This window comes from Nicotiana tomentosiformis, chromosome 3 (assembly GCF_000390325.3).
Source record: "Nicotiana tomentosiformis chromosome 3, ASM39032v3, whole genome shotgun sequence".
NCBI classification, from domain to species: domain Eukaryota; kingdom Viridiplantae; phylum Streptophyta; class Magnoliopsida; order Solanales; family Solanaceae; genus Nicotiana; species Nicotiana tomentosiformis.
Genome location: NC_090814.1, coordinates 60,953,379 through 60,972,812, shown reverse-complemented (window position 1 = coordinate 60,972,812; position 19,434 = coordinate 60,953,379). Strand labels below are relative to the sequence as shown.

At 40.7% G+C, this 19,434-nt stretch overlaps 1 protein-coding gene across 1 annotated transcript; it reads right to left on the bottom strand.

Moving 5' to 3' along the window:
* Positions 1-441: 441 nt before the first annotated feature.
* On the bottom strand, positions 442-18,418 carry LOC138907885 (uncharacterized). The gene is made up of 5 exons (XM_070198506.1): positions 18,185-18,418; positions 17,464-18,040; positions 16,904-17,152; positions 2,431-2,517; positions 442-509 (listed from the first exon to the last, which is right to left on the bottom strand). Exons 1-5 carry the CDS (start codon positions 18,416-18,418, stop codon positions 442-444), a joined length of 1,215 nt encoding a protein of 404 aa, XP_070054607.1.
* Positions 18,419-19,434: the final 1,016 nt, after the last annotated feature.

Genomic DNA, 19,434 nt, shown 5'->3' with positions numbered 1-19,434 from the left:
TCACCAACGAGTTCAGCCTGCTCATCATCCTACTTGAGAAGCATCTTGTCTTTCCCCTTATCAGCAGTAGAAACCTCTTGACATGGTCCATAAGATGAGGCCTCCTAGCACCTAGGTTGCACAAAACCGTCATCGGAGACATTCATAACATCTTTCTCCCCTTCAAGTCGCAAAGGAGCAGTAGCCCCAGTCTCTTCCAACCTATGTACCTCAGAGGCCGCCCCAACACCTCCCTCGATCAATATCATCGCGATCTCTTGCACAATGATCCCATCCTCAAAATAAGTTGATTGTTGCAGGCAGACCTACTCCCACATCTATGGTTTTCCTCTTACGGGCCCTCAAGTCCGCGTCATTCAGTGAAATCTCCTCGTCCTCGACATGGGACGGGGCCAAGGGAGGGGCGAGCACAACAGTCAAGACAGAGGCGTGTTGGAAGAATCAACAACCCTCCTTCTCAAAAAGGACGCGTTGCATTGTGTTCCTTTTAGCAATCTCCATAACAGAACCTAGAAGAAAGCATAAAAATGAGCACAACAAAATCAATAGGTAAAAATGTCACCCTGTCTAAAGACAGGATACCAACGTTACTGTCACGACCCCATTTCACCCTTTGTAGGATGTCGTGATAGCACCTAGTCTCTAAGACTATGTAAGACTAACAGAATTGCGGAAATACATAATATAAAATTGAAGCCTAATTCTCAACACATGAAATGATTATAAAACTACCATTCAATAATTACAACTCCCAAAACCCGGTGAAAATGAATCACAAGCTTCTAAGAGAAAATACTAAGTGTCTCTATATATCAGAGTCTAAAGAAAAATAAGAAAAATGACATAGTAAGGATAGAGGGGGACTCCGAGGTCTGCGGATGCTGGCAGATATACCTTGCAGTCTCCACGTGCGGTCCAACTCACTGGTATCTGGTTTGATAGGAAGGACCTGGATCTGCATAAAATGATGTGCAGAAGTGTAGTATGAGTACACCACAACGGTACCCAGTAAGTGCCAAGAATAACCTCGGTAGAGTAGTCACGAGTTCAGATTAGGGCCCTACTCATTTAAAAGAATAGTAAGGTAGAAAATATAATAGAATTTTGAAATGACTGAGAATTTAAACAATAAGAAGTTTCAGAAAATATCAGCACAGTAAATAGAGGTAAACCTCGTAGTCCCAAATGTAAATATGCACGACAGGGGGATCTCCCGAGTAAACACCTCGTAACCCCAAAATAAATATGCAGTACAGGAGGGATCTCCCGAGTAAACGCCTCGTAGTCCCAAAGTAAATATGCAGTACATGGAGGATCTCCAGAGTAAACACCTCGTAGTCCCAAGGTAAATATACAGTAAAGGGGGATCTCTCGAGTAAACACCTCATAGTCCCAAAACAAATATGCAGCAGGTAATCGAAGGGAAACACTTATTTTCAACAAAAATCTTACAATTAAAGATTTAATTCAAATCAAGTAAAGCAGGTAATTCAACTAAGCATATTGCACAAATTGTTACAACAGTACCAAAATCCTAAGGAGATTTCCCCCACATAAGGTTAGACAAGTCACTTACCTCAAATCTTGCTCAATCAATAGATAAGGATGCATTTCCCTCGATTTTCTGACTCCGAATGGTCCAAATCTAGCCAAAATCAATTACATCTCATGAATAAAACTACAAGGAACTAATTTAAATCATAAATTTACGACTTTAGCGAAGAATCAAAAAATCACCCCAAAACTTCGACTTGGGCCCACGTCTCGAAATCGGGTAAAAGTCATAAAATACAAACACGTATTCGATATATAGTTCACCCATACCAAAATTACCAAAATCGGACACCAAATCGACCCTCAAATCCTCAAATCAAACTCTCCAAATCTCTAGCCTCAAACTCCCAAATTCCACCTTAAATACACACTAATTAGGTGGGAAAATAAATGGAGAAGCAAGATTATTGATCAAAAATAAGCACAAGGGACTTACCTCAAGAAATCCCTCAAAAATGCTCTCAAACATCTGTCACGCCCCAAACCTGGGAGGCGTGGCCGGCACTCGGTGCCATATTTGGCCCGAGCGTACCACTTTGTAACTGTGAAGTATGGAGGGGTAACTCTCAACTTAGGCCGATGAGGCTATATTCTGAATCATCTGAAAATATCGTCTCTCTCTCATATGAGGGGTAAACATACCCAAATGCTCTATATATATATATATATATATATATATATATATATATATATATATATATATATATATATATAACTGTGTAGGCTGATGAGGCCGCCATGAATATTTACATATATACAAAATATACAGGACTCGTCTACAAGCCTCTAGAGATAACTGAATTGTACCATGGTCAGGACAGGACCTCGACCTACCCATCAAACATGTATATATAAAATGGACCCCAAGGTCTATACCTGAAACTCCGAGGGAGTGGAGCTTACCAACCAAGTTGATGTTTGACTCTGTCTGCTGGGAAGGTCTATCCAACTGTCTATCAGGTCCTGCAGGTATGAAATGAAGCATCCCCAGCAAAAGGGACGTCAGTACAAAATAATGTACCGAGTATGTAAGACAACAAAATAACTGAAAGCTGAAACTAAATTGATAATATAATAACTAAAAGTAACTAGGAGTCAAAGATGATCTAAAGATATTCTTACATGTTGATACTGACTCAACTCTCTCAATATAGTAAATAAAATAGTTGGCCGGCCTTATAAGGATCAGTACATATAACTGCTATGCCGTAGTAGGCTCATTCATAGGTGCTCGGCCATACTAGGCTCTTTATATCAACCATTCTAGGCTTGTTCATAGGCGCTCGGCCACAGTAGGCTCGGTATATAACTTACCATCTAATCAAAGGTTGCCCAATAGGGGCATGCCTACCGATTACAGCTCGGTGGTGGTGAAAATATTATAATATTGTACATATATATAGACTCGTAGATATTCATTTTGGTAGGTAGAGAATCCCCTAATTTCAAGTATATTGGGAGAAAAGCTCAGCTACATTTGACCAAAGTTTCAACAAATTTATGAATGCAACTTGTGATGACCTTTTTCACCTTGTGTTTCACAACTCGCTTGACTTCAAAACATAACACACGACTATCATACGACTAAAATAAATCATAACATAATCTCATTATAATGTTAAGCACCCTAGTATCACCCCAAAAAATACATGTAATAACATTCCCTAATTGTCGACTTTCGACAACTTATTTTCTTCAATTCGTTTTGCTTCTAAGCCTTCAAACCCTCTTGGTACTTGATATTCATGATCTTAAATATTTGTAACCTCCACATTAACATGATTAACTAACTTTGTAAAATTTTCAAAGATTATTTTATTTATGAGCTTACATCAATTGACTTACGACGTATTCTTACGTACGAAAACATAGGGTGTAACATCATTCCCCCCTTGGAACATTCGTCCTCGAATGTTGACTGATGCGCTTATTAGTCTCAAAACCTATAGCTCTTACAAATACTTTACTTCTATCATTTCCATCTAGGCAACAGTTCTGCGAATAAATCCATAGGCCAGGGCATTCCCCCCTTTAGGCCTGTTTCTCACACCACGACTTGTGGTCGAAATTCTTCCAATCTCGTAACTATTGCTACCTTATGTCATGCAGCCTGTACGACTATGTCCTTATATGTGTGCCTATGTGAATCTTTTATCCTTTGTCCTCCAACTTTTAGCCAATCTCTAGGCCTCACTTTGTGAACATATACAGAACTATGACAAGTTGTCCATCTAGGCATCTAGAGGTGTACTGGAGTTCTTCACTCGGTACTTGTCGAACTTACGACTATTTCTATATCTTAATTCATAGCCTCGGTTAGCTATGCTTATGGCTTTACTATATCTAGATAGCTTATACTATACCATAACACTTACGTTGATTTATTATTATCAAGGTCTGCTGCCAAACTCCAGGTTACTCTCTCGCTGCTTATCTTATATTTATAAATTTAAGTCCCTTAATGCTTCCTAATTATTGTTCATCTTAAGAATGACAACCTAATCTCATCTCATACTTTGTAACCTTTATCCATCTATTATTGATTCATCTTAATTTTTATCTATAATCTACAACTGATAACTTGAAACCTCTTACGTAAAACATTTTCACTAGGGCTCATGTCTCATCGGGAACATCTACAGTTATTTTCCTGATCCACCTAGGAATGATACTAAACTTCAATAACCATATGTTATAGCATCCCAACGTGATTCAGCGTATGGGGGTATTCTAATCCAATGCAATTCATGAAATGACTTCTCTTTGAATTTGTACTCAATCGAAGGCCTAATTGTCATCCTCTTATCAATTATCACAATTACACTCTCATTCTACTACCAGGGCAGTATTCCATCTTTTCTAAATGCCCCTAGTCTTAAACTCCTCTGAGTTCGTTCAAGCTATACTGAGCTTTTTATAACTTACAGAAACCATCAGCTCTCTTATTTTGATGGGTTTAATCCCGAGGACTTACTTATTCTCATCACCTTCTCACTCACCTTTTCTTATCCTTACTCCTGTCTACCTAAAACCTTGTCGCTCTACCATACTTTATTTTGTGAGCTACACATATCTATTTATACTACTCACAACCTTCCTTTAACTTGCTAGCACCATAGATGTCCTTATCTTATTCTGGAACTTCAATCAAAACATCACATCGTCTCTAACTCTTCTTTACTCTCTTACCTAGACCTCTCGATACTTGGAAACCATAGCTAGAAGATATGTCACTCACGACACCACTATCATTTGTGGATCCTGAATCACGACACTTCTAGCCCTCTATCTGAAGTATGGACTATTCACAACCTTTTGCACTTTAGTATCTCTACCTTATTTACCTTTACCTTTCTTATCTTTAAATCTTGCATTGCATCTTCTGTCGTATTCATAACCTTCCTTCCACATAGGTGGAATTCATGTCCACAACTTGAAGCTCTTCTATAATACATGCACCTCTAGTACATACACAATCCGGTGAGAGCTTCATAATTACTCCTTATGAGGCTGGTACTTTTCCAACTGGCTTTATTGTAGGGCCGTTATAGAATATGGTCGTTGTACTATCTCTATCGTACCTCCGATATTAAGAGTGATTCTGCAATATTTTGAATCATAATTTCTCTAATTATCTAGATCTAATAATTAGACTCTTAATTTACTTAGATGATGTAACTCTTTAGTTTTTTCTTCTCTCTCAGCCTTTAAGTAGGCTTAAGTTATCTTCCGATCTGCGGCTCAAGGTATTAGTTATTACTTTCGCCTTTCATGGGCGCTATGAAACAACCATAGTATAATCTTCAATTCAATCCTTTGGCTGTGAGGTGGACTCAATTCTTTCTTTTAAGTTATAGTGGAGTCTTCTCTAGCTGTAGGAATGTCAACATATATGTTGCATGGATAATAGTCCGAAATCTTAAGTGCGTTCATAATGTAACTAACTCTGGGTCATTGATCAAATAATTCCTTTCGTGCCTTCTCAGCTTTCTTTAAAAGTAAGCAATTACTTTTACTGGTTGTTCTTCCACTTGTTGCATGAATACTTAGATTATCTTAATGCCACGCCTATTTGAATTTCGTGCAACTCATATGATCTCGAATATTACTTTTGATTTTACTTCACATTCCTTAGTCACGACAGGTTCCACTTTGTTTTAGAGTGCATACAATGTTGTAATGAGACTGTTCTTACAAGATCATTTCTTCTTTAGGTCACTATGCTTATGTTGAAGCCTTCTTCCTTATTTTCTCAGCTATTCTTTCGTTTTAGCACTTAGGGAAGACCCTATGACTCATGTAAAGCTGGGAGCTTTTTACATCGTATACCCGACAAATATTTTGATGTACTTACTCGCCTATAATTATCCTTAGTTACTTACCGTTGTGACCTTGTGCTCGTATGGTTACTTCTGAACTAAGATTTTGACTATCTCCCCAGTAGCACTCTCTTTTATTTTTGTAATACTTATACGATATCTTTAACTACCCAACTCCAATCTGAATATATCTTAAGGATTACGATGTCATATCTGTCAGGCTGAATTTCCTGTGCTGGGTTTCACTACGTTTATCTTGCATGATCTGCTGATTTATCTAAGACCTCTTATCTAGCCATTACTATGGTCTTCCTTGATCAACTACTGACTTGTCACGACCCCAATCCACCCTCCGTAGGATGTCGTGATGGCACCTAGTCTCTAAGACTAGGTAAGCCTAACAAATTGCAGAATAACATAATAAGAGTCTGAAACTCAAACCCCAATAGTTATAATAAATGAAAACTGCAAGTCAAAGAACTACAATCTCCCAAAACCCGGTAGAAACAAGTCATAAGCTTCTAAGAGAAATACTAATGTCTCTATACATCAGAGTCTACTAAAATAAGGAAAACAACATGATAAGGATAGAGGGGGACTTCGAGGACTTAGATGTGCAGAAGCGTAGTATGAGTACACCACAATAGTACCCAGTAAGTGCCAAGCCTAACCTCGGTAGAGTAGTGACGAGGCCAGGTCAGGCCCTATTGAAAATAATAGAAAAGTAAGACAGATGATATAATAATATAACAAAATGACTGAGAAGTGAACAACATGGCAAATAGAGGTAAATAACAGGTGCATTCCCAAGGTACCGCCTCGTAGTCCCAAAAGTAAATATGCAGTACAGGGGGATCTCCTGAGGAATCGCCTCGTAGTCCCAAAGTAAATATGCAGTACTGGGGGATCTCCCGAGGAATCTCCTCGTAGTCCCAAAAGTAAATATGCAGTAGAGGGGGATCTCCCGAGGAACCGCCTTGTAGTCCCAAAGTAAATATGCAACAGATATCTGAAGGAAACAACGAATTTACAGCAAGAATCTCACAGTTAATGATATAAATCAAATCAAATAAGCAGGTAATTCAACTAAGCATGTTGCACATATAGCAAGTAAGAGTTAGGGCACGTAAACATGTGATACTAGACTAAACATGATCACTACATATACTAGAGCAACTCAGTTAAAGAATTTAAAAGAAGACTACTCAGCAAGAACCAATACTTCCAAATTTAGCCCGTGTATGCACTCGTCACCTCGCGTACACGGCGCTCACATATCACAAAAATGTTACAACAGTATCAAATCCTAAGGGGATTTCCCCCACATAAGGTCAGGGAAGCCACTTACCTCAAACTAAGCTCAAATCAATCCATAAGAATACCCTTTCCTCGATTATCCTACTCTGAATGGCCCAAATCTAGCCAAACACAATTATATATCATAAATACAACTATAATAGGCTAATCAACTTAATGAAATTAAGAATTTAACAAAAAATTCGAAAATCGCCCTAACAAGCCTTCCCAGGCTCACGTCTCGAAATCGGGTAAAAGTTGCAAAATGTGAGCACCCATTCACTCACGAGTTCACTCGTACCAAAATTATCCAGATCCGATATCAAAGTCCCAATCAAATCTCAAAAACTTAGTTGAACAACTTCCAACCTTTTCCCCAAATTTCTCACCCAAATTCCTTAATTTAATGATGAAATCAACTATAGATTAATGGAATACCAACAAAAAGGAGTTAAGAATCATTACCCAAATGCTCTCTCTAAAATATCTTTGAATTATCGCCTTATTTCGAGCTCTCAAAGTCCCAAAATTGAAAATGGGGAAAAAATCTCGAACTTGCCCTTTTTTTGCCCAGCAATTTCGTATCTGCGGGCCTACAATTGCTCCAGCGACATCGCACCTGCAGAATTTCCCTTGCAGGTGCGGGAATGACTTAAAAGGCTGGGTCCGCATTTGCAATGAAAGGCCCGCACCTACGAGTGCGCGTCTGCGGAATCTGGTCCGCTTTTACGGTCTCTCTTCGCACCTACGCTCCTTACGCGCATCTGCGGTCATCACAGATGTGGAATATTACCTCGCAACTATGACCCCTGAGCTCCCATACCACTCCACGTATGCACTACACCTTTCGCATGTGCGATCCCGCACCTGCGGTCTCCCCACCGCAGGTGCGAAACACCAGAAACCAGAAAACTTCAGCAATTCCAACAAGTCCAAAAATGATCTGTTAACCACCTGAAATTAACCCGAGGCCCCCGGGACCTCAACCAAACATACCTACCAGTCCTAAAACACCTTATGAACTTAGTCGAGCTCTCAAAACACGTCAAACAATAACAAAAACACGAATCACCCTCCACTCCAAACTTAATGAACTTGAAACTTCAAATTTTTACAACTGATGCCGAAACCTATCAATCCATGTCCAATTGACCTCAAATTTTGCACACACGTCATAATCAACATTACGGACCTACTCCAACTTTTGAAATCAGAATCCGACCCCGATATCCAAAGGACCACTTCCGGTCTAAATCTCCAAAATTTCGACTTTCGCCATTTCAAGCCTAAATTAGCTACAGACCTCAAATTCACAATTCGGACAAGCTCCTAAGTCCAAAATCACCCAACGGAGCTAACTGAACCGACGAAACTCCATTCTGGAGTCATCTTCACATAGTTCCAACTACGGCCAAAATCCTAGAACTTAAGCTTCTGTGTTAGGGACTAAGTGACCCAAAACACTCTGAAACCAACAACAGAACCTCCCGGCAAGTCACATAAGTAGAAAACGATATGGGGGAAACAGTAAATAGGGTATCGGGGCTATAACTCTCAAAATGACCGACCGGGTCATTACATAACTACTCCTCAGTCCATGCTCATATCTATATTCTGTGTAACCTCTCTTGGGTTATGTCTTTTGTCTTAACTTGCCTTTCGCACTGGCTCCTAATGTATGAAGTGTCCATTAATACTTATTTATCAATAACATCCTGGTCAGGAACCCTTACTGCCTCTCCCTGGCATCGTGCTTGAATAATGTTCTGGAGTCGTAACATATATGTAGGATCTCAATAAATGCAATCTCATTCCTTTTGCCTTTTTACCGCATTATGCCTTTACTATTCCATAGCTACTTGAACTACATAACTCCGACTTAATACCAGATCATACCATCTTGCCCCCTTTAGGGGTGTACTAGCATTTAATGCTATGAAGATTTACCTATATATGTTTTACCTCTTCATCCTTGGCGTCTTTTCACGTCTTCACTTACTATTACTCGCCTTGCAGTAACCCTTCTCTACCAGGGATAATTGAATTTCTTACATGCGAGGGTGACACCTAGTATAATTGGCACACTTAGTTCCTTAAGTTTAACTCTGCTCACAGTGCTTTCTTTAGGGAAGCGTCTTCCTGAATGACCATTAAAGGTTATTATTCCATTGTCCATCCTATCATTGCCAAAATGTGATCTATGAAATTCTCACGATGATGACTATTATCAAATCCTTCAGTCCCTAAATCAAGTTCGGTTTTATCGTTTTTACTAGTCCATACTAATTTTTATTACTCCCGGGGTTTAACTTAGCTTTTTGGTAATCACGTGGGAGTCACAAGCTTATACTCTCTTATTGTCTCAAGGCATGTCACCTCTTGTCTTTTCCTTCACTTGACTATAGACTCTGTCATCTTGTCATATTTTGATTCACCGTTATCACCCATTTATCATACCTTAATCGTAATGCTTTATTTACTCTCTTCTTATTCTCCTGCTAATATTTTTGTCTATCACATTATTCTGAAAACTTCAACAAAACCTTGTTTCACTTTTAGCTTCCCCGGCTCATTCCACCATTTTGGGTTACTCTAACCCCAGCTGGATCCTGATATCCCATCATTATCTTAAACTATATCTGTTAGATTACATTTGGCATAACTGATATGGGTGTGGCCAATTGTACATGCCTCTATTACTGTTGAAAGTAAACTCACAGTAATTGTATTTCTCTGCCTGAATTGTAAATATTGATAATCTTCACTAATAGGTACCTCGTACCCTTCTTCACCTTGCTTCAATTACATGTTTAAACTTAAACTTTTACCTTATGATACTCCCATGACCTGCTATTCACGGGGTGTATTTGATATTCCCATCTTCTGGGGTTAAGCTGGAAATTTGCACATCTGGTATGCACGATCTGATAGGGCCTCAAACAGGGTCACGTCGTCAAGAACTCTCTATATATTAGTGCCCTTATTTGTTGCTATATTATCCCTCTTGCTAGCTGTAATTTTTTCTAATTGAAAGCATCTTTATATCATTAGCAAACATAAGTCTTGGCTCGAACTCTTATGACTCAGCTTTATAGTACGATTTGGATTTGAAAGAAGGGTAACAGACTCCTAAATGCCTTGTAGCTTCATATTTATATAATGTGGTGCACAACACATCTATAAACAAGGCTCTACTAGACATGACTTGTAGACTCCCTAGGATAGAACTACTCTGATACCAAGTTTGTCACGCCCCAAACCTTGGGAGGCATGGCTGACACTCGGTTCCATTTTGGTCTGAGCGTACCACTCTGTTACTATGAACTCAGGAGGGGTAACCCTCGACTTAGGACGATAAGGCCATAATCTGAATCATCTGAAAATATCATTTCTCTCATCTGAGGGGTAAATATACCCAAAAGCTCATATATATATATATATATATATATATATATATATATATATATATATATATATATATATATATATATATATATATAAATATGCAGGCTTATGAGGACACCGTGAATATCTACTGATATACAAAATATACAGGACTCGTCTACAAGCCTCTAGAGATAACTGAATTGTGTCATGGTCGGAACAGGGCCTCGACCTACCCATCAAACCTTTATATATAAAATGGACTCCAAGGTCAAGACCTGGTAACTCCGAGGGAGTGGAGCTTACCAACCAAGATGATGTTTGACTCTGTCTACTGGGAAGGTCTATCCAGTTGTCTATCAGGTCCTACAAGCATGAAATGCAGCATCCCCAGCAAAAGGGACGTCAATACAAAATAATGTACCGAGTATGTAAGGTAACAAAATAACTGAAAGTTGAAACTGAACTGATAATATAATAACTAAAAGTAACTGAGTCAGAGATGATTTGAAGATATGCTTACCTGTTGATACTAACTCAACTCTCTCAATATAGTAAATAAAATAGATAGGTTCGGTACATATAACTGTTATGCCATAGTAGGCTCGCTCACATGCGCTCGGCCATATTAAGGCTTGTATCTCGGTCATTCTGGGATCGCTCATACGCGCTAGCCACATTAGGCTCGGTATATAACTCACCATTTGATCAGAGGTTTTCCAATAGGGGCCTGCCTACCGATTATAGCTCAGTAGTGGTGAAAATATTGTAATACTATATATATATATATATATATATATATATATATATATATATATAGACTCTATGCTCTATTAGATAAAAGAAGACAATACTTAACTGAATAGAAAGTCCTAATAAGAGAGAATACTATAACTTATGAGACTAGGATAATATAAATAAATTCAGGAATACGGACATCTCTTTATGTCTCGTTATCAAACAAATGTAGGTACGAGATCATGCCAAAATGAATGAAAGGTTTAGCCTTAACATACCTTAACCTTGTTGAGTCCTTAATAGCTTCCAAGCAACTCTTCAAACAACTCAACTCAGTCTACAATAGCATAAGGAGATTCAAAATCGGTGCTGAGTAAGGGCTAAGTCAGTACCTTAAGCTAGTAGCTCATTTACGTAAATCTAGGCAATATGTCCCCTGTAACAAGGACCTTCTCCAATACTATATACCAACAGCCCAACAACACCAATCAATCTACACAACAACAAGTGCACCAACGTCGCACACAAAACTGTTATTTAACATGACGAGCGGCAAGCTTGGATTGGAACCAAACCTCAACTCTTTTTCCCATCTCCCTTGTACTTACAACACCAAAAATAGGTCCAGCATATAAACATATATTTTGACATGACATACCAACCTTATATCCATCATAAAAGTAACATCAAACAGCCCCAAAAGATAAAACAACGACATGAACAACTTCTAGGTATTGTGTGGTTGCTTCTTCTCCTATTTACAACATCATCAACATACTCAACATAATGACAAGCATAACAACAATAAGAACATTATAACCAAGCTATTCCCCACGATTTCCATCCATATGAAGTCATATAAACAACTCCAAAATAGTCCAATAAGAGACAACAATTTCTTATACAACTTCAAGTTCTATATTATAATTCTTCATCCAAATAACATAAACAACACATATATAAGATTAATCCCAAGAAATAGGGTGTTATACATACCTTAAATGATCTGTAAAAACTTGAACCAAAACTTCTCTTAGCTTATAAGCGTCCTTAATCACATCACAACACCATAGAGACTCTCTTCTTCACTTAGACTAACTTTTGAGGTTAGGTTTAGATAAAATACCATTGGATTCGACTTGTAACCCTTGAGAACTATTAGAGAGGTGTTGAGAGGGTTTGGGAACTGTCCTTGGTCGAAAATGATAAAACAATAAGCCGTCCAAGTCCTTTAAAATGATCAAGGGTCGTCCATCGCCTAAGTGGGTCCCATTGAGAGCTGCTTGCATGGTCTTGCAAAAACGCCAATATCTATCTACTCTGATGTCGTATCGATGAATGATTTAATGCGTTAGAAACTAGACTCGTAGATATTCATTTTGGTAGGTAGAGAATCCCCTAATTTTAAGTATATTGGGAGAAAAGCTCAGTTACATTTGACCAAAGTTTTAACACATTTATGAATGCAACTTGTGATGACCATTTCCAACTTTTGTTCCACAACTCGCTTTACTTCAAAACATAACACACGACTATCATACGACTAGAATAAATCATAACATAATCTCCATATAATGTTTAGCTCACTAGTCTCACCCCAAAAATACATGTTATAACATTCCCAACTTGTCGACTTTCGACGCAACTTATTTCCTTCAATTCGTTTAGCTTCTAAACCTTCAAAACCTCTTGGTACTTGGTATCCATGCTCTTAAATATTTGTAACCTCCACATTAACATGATTAACTAACTTTGTAAACTTTTCAAATATGATTTCATTTCTAAGCTTACATCAATTGACTTACTACGTACTCTTACGTACGAAAACATGGGGTGTAACAAAATCGACCTAGACCGAGTTTCCAAAGTCCAAAATGACAAAACATCACGAAGCCCTTCGGTTTTAAACACTTCCCAGGACTTCCGCTTCTGCGGATCACTTAACTGCATTTGCAGCCTCACTTTTGGGAAAAATGCACCGCTTCTGTGGTTAAAAATGCACTGCTTCTGCGGGTCCATGACCGCATCTAAGGGCTCAGCTAGACAATATCATTTCCACTTCTGGGGCTCAAAGGCTGCTTCTACGGTGCCGCACCTGCGGCCCAAAATGTGCAGGTACGATTACACCAGACATAACAAAGCTTCAGCTATGCTCAAAGTCCAATATTTTATCCGTTAGCCATACGGAATCCATCCAAGGACCCCGGAACCTCAACCAAACATACCAACAAGTCCTAAAATATTATACGAACTTAGTCAAGCCTTTAAATCGCATCAAACAATGCTAAAAACACGAATTACACATCGATTCAAGCCTAATGAACTTCAAAGTTTCAAACTTCTACATCCGATGCCGAAACATATCAAATCAAGTCGGATTGACCTCAAATTTTGCACACAAGTCATAATTGACATTACGGACCTACTACAACTTCCGGAATCGGAATCCGACCCGATATCAAAACTTTTACTCCCGGTCAAACTTCCCAAAATTCATCAAATTTCCAACATTCAGCAATTGACGCTAAAATGACCTACGGATCTCCAATTCATCATTTGAACACATTCCTAAGACCAAAATCACCCTACGGAGCTATAGGAACTGTAAAAACTCCATTCCGGAGTCGTCTTCATATAGTTCGAACTACGATTAATTCTTATGACTTAAACCTCCATTTTAGGGACTATATGTCCCATATCACTCCGAAACCAAAACAAAATCCTCCCGGCAAGTTACATAACCACTAACTGAAGTAGATGGAGAAACAATAGCGGTTCGGGGCTAATTCTCTCAAAACAACCGGTCAGGTCGTTACATCCTCCCCCTCTTAAAATATACGTTCATCCTCGAACGAGTATAGAGACATACATGAAGTGGTGAAAAGATGAGGATAAATGTTGCACATATCATGCTTGGTTTCCAAAGTCGCCTCCTCGACCGTATGATCCCTCCATTGAACCTTTACTGAAGCGATGTTCTTTAACCATAACTTTCGAACCTGCCTGTCCAAAATGGCCACTGGCTCCTCAACGTAGGATAGGTCCTTGTCCAACTGGACTGAGCTGAAGTCTAACACATGAGATGGATCGCCGTGATACTTCTGGAGGATCTCAAAAGGCCCGATATAGCTTGGGCTCAACTTGCCCTTCTTTCAGAACCTCATAACACCCTTCATGGGCGAAACGCGGAGCAAGACCCGCTCCCCAACCATGAATGCAACGTCGCGAACCTTCCAATCCTTATAACTCTTTTTCCTAGACTGGGCTGTACGAAGTCGATCCTAAATCAATTTAACTTTTTCCATGGCATCCTGAACCAAGTCTGTACCCAATAGCCTAGCCTCGCCCGGATCGAACTAACCCACTGGAGACCGGCACTGTCTACCATACAAATCCTCGTACAGCACTATCTGAATGCTCGACTAATAACTGTTATTGTAGGCAAAGTTTGCAAGTGGCAAGAATTGATCCCAAGAACCCCCAAAATCAATCACACGCACGAAGCATATCCTCCAATATCTAAATAGTACGCTCGGACTGTCCCTCCGTCTGAGGGTGAAATGATGTACTCAACTCCACACGAGTACCCAACTCACATTGTACGGCTCTCCAAAATCGTGATGTAAACTGTGCACCCCGTTCAGAGATGATAGATACCGATACGCCATGAAGCTTGACAATATCGCGGATGTAAACCTGAGCCAGCTGTTCCGAAGAGTTAGTAGTAACCACAGGAATGAAATAAGCTGACTTGGTCAATCTATCAACAATCACCCCAAACTGCATCGAACTTCCTCTGAGTTTATGGGAGCCCAACAACGAAATCCATAGTGATCTGCTCCCATTTCCACTCTGGAATATCTATCTTCTGAAGAAATCCACCCGGTCGTTGATGCTCATACTTCACTTGCTGACAATTTAGGCAACGAGCTACATATTCCACTATGTCCTTCTTCATCCCCCCTCCACCAATAGTGTTGCCTCAAATCCTGATACATCTCTGCGGCACCTGGGTGAATGGATTACCGCGAATAGTGAGCCTCCTGGAGAATCAACTCATGCAAACTATCTACATTAGGCACACATAGCCTGCCCTGCATCTGTAACACGTTGTCATCTCCAATAGTGACTTCTTTGGCATCACCGTGTTGAACTGTATCCTTAAGGACAAGCAGATGGGGGTCATCATATTGATACTCCTTGATACGATCATAAAGAGAAGACTGAAAAACCACACAAGCCAACACTCTGTTCAGCTCGGAAACATCCAATCTGATGAACCGATTAGCCAAGGCCTAAACATCCAAGGCTAAAGGCCTCTCTGCTACTGGTAGATATGCTAAACTGTCCAAACTCTACGCCTTGCGACTAAGGCATCAGCCACCACATTGTCTTTCCCGGGATAATAGAGAATGGTGATGTCATAATCCTTAAGCAACTCTAACCATCTTTGTTTCCGCAAGTTAAGATTCTTCTATTTAAACAGATGCTGAAGACTCCGGTGATCGGTGAAAACCTCACAAGAAACACCATACAAATAGTGCCACCAGATCTTCAAGGCATGAACAATAGCTGTTAACTCAAGGTCGTGGACAAGATAATTCTTCTCATGCACCTTCAGCTGTCTAGACCCGTAGGCAATCACCCTACCGTCCTGCATCAACATCGCACCGAGACCAACACGCGATGTATCACAATACACCGTATAGGACCCCGATCCGGTAGGCAACACTAGCACTAGGGCTGTAGTCAAAGCAGTCTTGAGCTTTTGAAAGCTCTCCTCACACTCCTCAGTCCACCTGAACGGAGCAACCTTCTGGGTCAATCTAGTCATAGGTGATGCAAACCCTCTACAAATCGACGGTAATACCCTGCCAAGCCAAGAAAACTCCGAATCTCCGTAGTTGAGGATGGTCTGGGCCGACTCTGCACTGCTTCAATCTTCTTCGGGTCTACCTTGATCCCCTCACTCGATACTACATGACCCAAAAATACCACAGAATATAACCAGAATTCACACTTCAAAAATTTTGCATACAACTTCTTTTCTCTCAAGGTCTGAAGCACAGTCCTCAGGTGCTGCTCATTATCCTCCCGACTTCGGGAGTACACCAGAATGTCATCAATAAATACAATGACAAATGAGTCAAGATAGGGCTGAAATACACTGTTCATCAAGTGCATAAATGTTGTTGGGGCGTTGGTCAGCCCAAAAGACATCACAAGGAACTCGTAATGACCATACCGAGTCTTGAAAGTAGTCTTCGGGATATCTAGCTCCTGAATCTTCAACTGATGATAGCCTGAACGCAAGTCAATCTTAGAGAACACTCTGGCACCCTGAAGCTAATCAAATAAGTCATCAATACATGACAATGGATACTTGTTATTCACTGTAACCTTGTTCAACTTGCGATAATCAATACACATTTGTATAGAGCCATCCTTCTTCTTCACAAACAAGACAGGAATACCCCAAGGCGATACATTGGGCCGAATGAAGCCCTTATCGAGCAACTCTTGCAACTGTTCCATTAACTATTTCAACTCTGTTGGGGCCATCCGATAAGGTAGAATAGAAATGGGCTGAGTGCCCGGTAACAAATCAATACCGAAGTCAATATCTCTGTCAGGCGGCATGCTTGGAAGATCCGCCGGGAATACATCTGAATAATCCCTCACTACTATAACAGACTCGATGGTCGGAGTATCAACACTAACATATCTCGCATAGGCTAGATATGCATCACACCCCTTCTCAACTATTCGATCAGCATTAAGAAATAAAACAACCCTGCTAGGAACATGATCCAAGGTACCTCTCCGCTCTAGCTGTGGTAGACCTGGCGTAGGTAATGTCACTGTCTTGGAATGACAATCAAGGATAGCGTGATAGGGAGACAACCAGTCCATGCCCAAAATAACATCAAAATCTACCATACTGAGCAATAATAAATTGGCTCTGGTCTCAAAAACACTAAGAACAATCAAACACGACCTATACAGACAGTCAACAACAATAGAATCACCCACGAGTGTAGATACATAAACAAGTGAACTCAGAGAATCACGGGATATACCAAATACGGGGAAAAATAAGATGACACATAGGGATAAGTAGAGCCTGGATCAAATAAGATTGATGCATCTCTATGAAAAACCGGAACAATACCTATGATAACAGAATATGATGCAACTACCTCCATCCTAGCAGGAAGGGCATAATATCTGGCTTGGACTCCCCCTCTAGGGCGACCTCTACATGTTCGACCTCCACCTCTATCTAGCTGTGCGGGTGGGCTGGTAGTTGGTGCTACAATCATAGCCTGAGGACCCGGTGGAGCACGCGGTGCCTGAGATAATTGTGGAGGTGCACCCCTCTTAAATCTGGGGCAATCCCTCACCAAATGGCGAGTGTCGCCACACTCAAAAAAAGATCTCAGAGGACATGGATGATGCGACTGGCTCGGGGCTAATCGACTGGATTGACCACTAGAAGCACCCCGTGTATGAGGCACACTAGACACTGGTGGTGCATAATAAGGATCCTGGGGCCTAGTAGTGGACGGAGCACCATTGACGGCTAGAAGTGCTGAATGAACAGGGCGACCCATATAACCTCTGGCCTGACGAGCTGTAGTTAGGGCAAGAGTACCACTGTAAGTGCCAGACTCTCGAGACTTTTTGGCCTCTCTCTCCTCTCTATCCCGAGTCAGCATACCCTCCAACCGCCTAGCAATCCCTATTACCTGCTAGTAAGCAATATCAATCTCCAACTCTCAGGCCATGCTCAATCTGATGCTGGGGTTGAGCCCCTCAATAAACTGACGAAATCGCTCTCAGATAGTAGCAACCAAGGCTAGTGCATGCCTGACCAAGTCACTGAATCATACTGTATACTCTGACACGGTCATAGAGCCCTGGCACAACTGCTCAAACTCTGCACGCCAAGCATCTCTGAGACTCTGGGGAACATACTCCCTCAAAAACATATCTGAGAATTGGGTCCAAGTGAGTGAATCTGCCTCAGCCAGACTACCCAACTCGTATGTGCGCCACCACTGATAGGCCAATCCTCTAAGGTGGAATATAGTGAAAGAAACCCCACTAGTCTCTGCAACACCCATAGTACAGAGGATATGGTGGCACTCCTCAAGAAAACCCTAGGCATCCTCTGACGCCAAGCCACTGAAAGTAGGTGGGTGGTACTTCTGGTACCTCTCGAGTCTGAGCTGCTCTGCCTCAGAAGCTACTACCGTAACCTCAGGCTGAACTGGAGCTACCGGTTGTATTGTTATGATCTCTGGATCCTAGTCTACCTGAACCTGTTGCTCTGGGGTACCGGTAACGGGAGTCTGCCCTCCTCCCCTAGCCCGGGATATGGCAGGAGCAAGAGGTATCAATCCTGTCTAAGCCAAGTGCTGAACATGCTCAGAAACTAGCTAGAGTCTCCTGGAGAGCTGGTGTAGTAAAAGGCATCTCAGGTGCATACCCTCCAACTGGTGCTACTGGTGGCTCCTCTGTAGCAGCTCGTCTAGGTGCTCTGGCTGCACCGTGTGGACGTCCTCGGCCTCTACCCCGGCCCAGGCCTCTCGCGGCTCTAGCAGGGGTGCGGGTGTCTGGTTATCTGATCCAGCTGTATGTGTCCTCACCATCTGTGAGAGAATAGAAAGACAAAAGTTTAGAATCCGAAATCAAAATCTCGCACAATAAAGAATCAAAGAAGTGAAGCTATTCCTAACAGTTAGCCTCTCGAAGATAAGTACATACATCTCTGTACCTATCCGCGAGATTCTACTAAACATGCTTATGACTCATAACACCTATGAACCTAGAGCTCTAATACCAACTTGTCACGACCCCATTCACCCTCCGTAGGATGTCGTGATGACACCTAGTCTTAGCCTAGTATCTAAGACTAGGTAAGCCTAACCGATTTGTGAAAATACATAATATAAAACTGAAGCCCAATTCTCAACACATGAAATGATTATAAAACTACCATTCAATAATTACAACTCCCTAAACCCTGTGGAAATGGGTCACAAGCCCTAAGAGAAAATACTAAGTGTCTCTATACATCAAAGTCTAAAGAAAAATAAGAAAACCAACATAGTACGGATAGAGGGGGACTCTGAGGTCT